The 1,613-nt window shown below is 44.0% G+C and overlaps 1 protein-coding gene across 1 annotated transcript in view; it reads right to left on the reverse strand.

The window, feature by feature from the left end:
- LOC106873882 (intraflagellar transport protein 172 homolog) overlaps positions 1-1,613 on the reverse strand; it is a 94,584-nt gene that overhangs the window by 91,900 nt on the left and 1,071 nt on the right. The window contains exon 2 of the mRNA XM_052977743.1: positions 489-632. Coding sequence (XP_052833703.1) covers positions 489-632 — 144 coding nt within the window. The remainder of the gene's footprint in view (positions 1-488; positions 633-1,613) is intronic.

The following is a 1,613-nucleotide window of genomic DNA, read 5'->3' on the forward strand; positions in this document are numbered from 1 at the left end:
ATATATATATATATATAATATATATATATATGCACACACACACATATACATATATGATGGGCGTCATTCAGTTCCCACCTACCAAATCCTATCGCATAGCTTTGATCTGCCCAAGGCTATAGCAGAAGACACTTACCCCAGGGTACTATGGAGTGGGACTGAACCTGAAACCATGTGGTTGGGAGGCAGGTTTTTTACCATAGAGCTACACCAGATATACATACATACATACATACATATATATATATATATATGACAGGCTTCTTTCAGTTTCCATATCTACCAAATCCACTCACAAGGCTTTGGTCGGCTGGAGGCTATAGTAGAAGACACTTGCCCAAGGTGCCAAGTGATGGGATTGAACCCAGAACCCAGAACAAACTTCTTACCACACAGCTATGCCTGGAGAAAGCTCCATTGAATTATTTTATCCCATTGGCCCCTTTTTTTTCTACAGGTAAATACAAAAAAATGAGAAGGGAACTGACCTTTGGATCTGCAGGCTTCAAGGAAAATTTATCTCGTTTCTCTCCGGCTTCGTCGTACAGCAGAACGACACGGTCCGAGGTGCACACAGCACATTTTACATTGTTCGCCGACCAGCACACAGCGCAGATCTTTGCTGCACCATCCTGCAGGGAGAAGGGCAAGACTGGAATTAGTGACAAGGATGGTGAAAGGGGACTCAAAATGAGTGTACGTAAACAGAAAACACATAGCCACACACACATTTATACATGCACATATATACGCACACACACATCATTATCATCATCATCATCGTTTAACGTCCACTTTCCATGCTGAGGACTGGTGAAACCAGATGGCTACGCCAGGCTCCAATCTGATTTGGCAGAGTTTCTACAGCTGGATGCCCTTCCTAACGCCAACCACTCCGAGAGTGTAGTGGGTGCTTTTACGTGCCACCGCACGAGGGCCAGTCACACGGTACTGGCAATGGCTACGCTCGAAAAGGTGTTTTTTACGTGCCACTGCACAGGAGCCAGTCCAGGGGCACTGGCAACGATCTCGCTCGAATGTCTTTACACGTGCCACCGGCACAAGTGCCAGGAAGGCGATGCTGGGCACTGGTGCCGTCACGATTTCGCTTGCCCCAACAGGTCTTCGCAAGCCGAGTTACGTGTCCAATGAAGGAGACGACGTTGGCATGGGTGCCAATCGTCATACACACACACACACACACATATATATATATATATATATATATATACTCACACACATACATATATACACACATACAAATGCATATATAAACACAATGAGGGTAGAAATTAATATTAATTAATATCAATTTAAACTAGTGGCCTAGCAGACTTTAAAAAAATCCAAAGACTATGAATTATAGAACATATATCAGAGGAATAACCACCAAGGAGTATTAATATGCTCGAAGACGTCAGATCATCTTACCTCAAAGAATGTGTTCTCAAGAAATTTCAACAAACACCAGCATCGGTTGTCAAGCGATGTAGGGGGGACAAACACAGACACACAAATATATACGACGGGCTTCTTTCAGTTTCCGTCTACCAAACCACTCACAAGGCTTTGGAAGGCCCTCCGAGGCTATAGTAGAAGACACTTGCCCAAGG

This window comes from Octopus bimaculoides, chromosome 28 (assembly GCF_001194135.2).
Source record: "Octopus bimaculoides isolate UCB-OBI-ISO-001 chromosome 28, ASM119413v2, whole genome shotgun sequence".
In the NCBI taxonomy this organism is placed as follows: domain Eukaryota; kingdom Metazoa; phylum Mollusca; class Cephalopoda; order Octopoda; family Octopodidae; genus Octopus; species Octopus bimaculoides.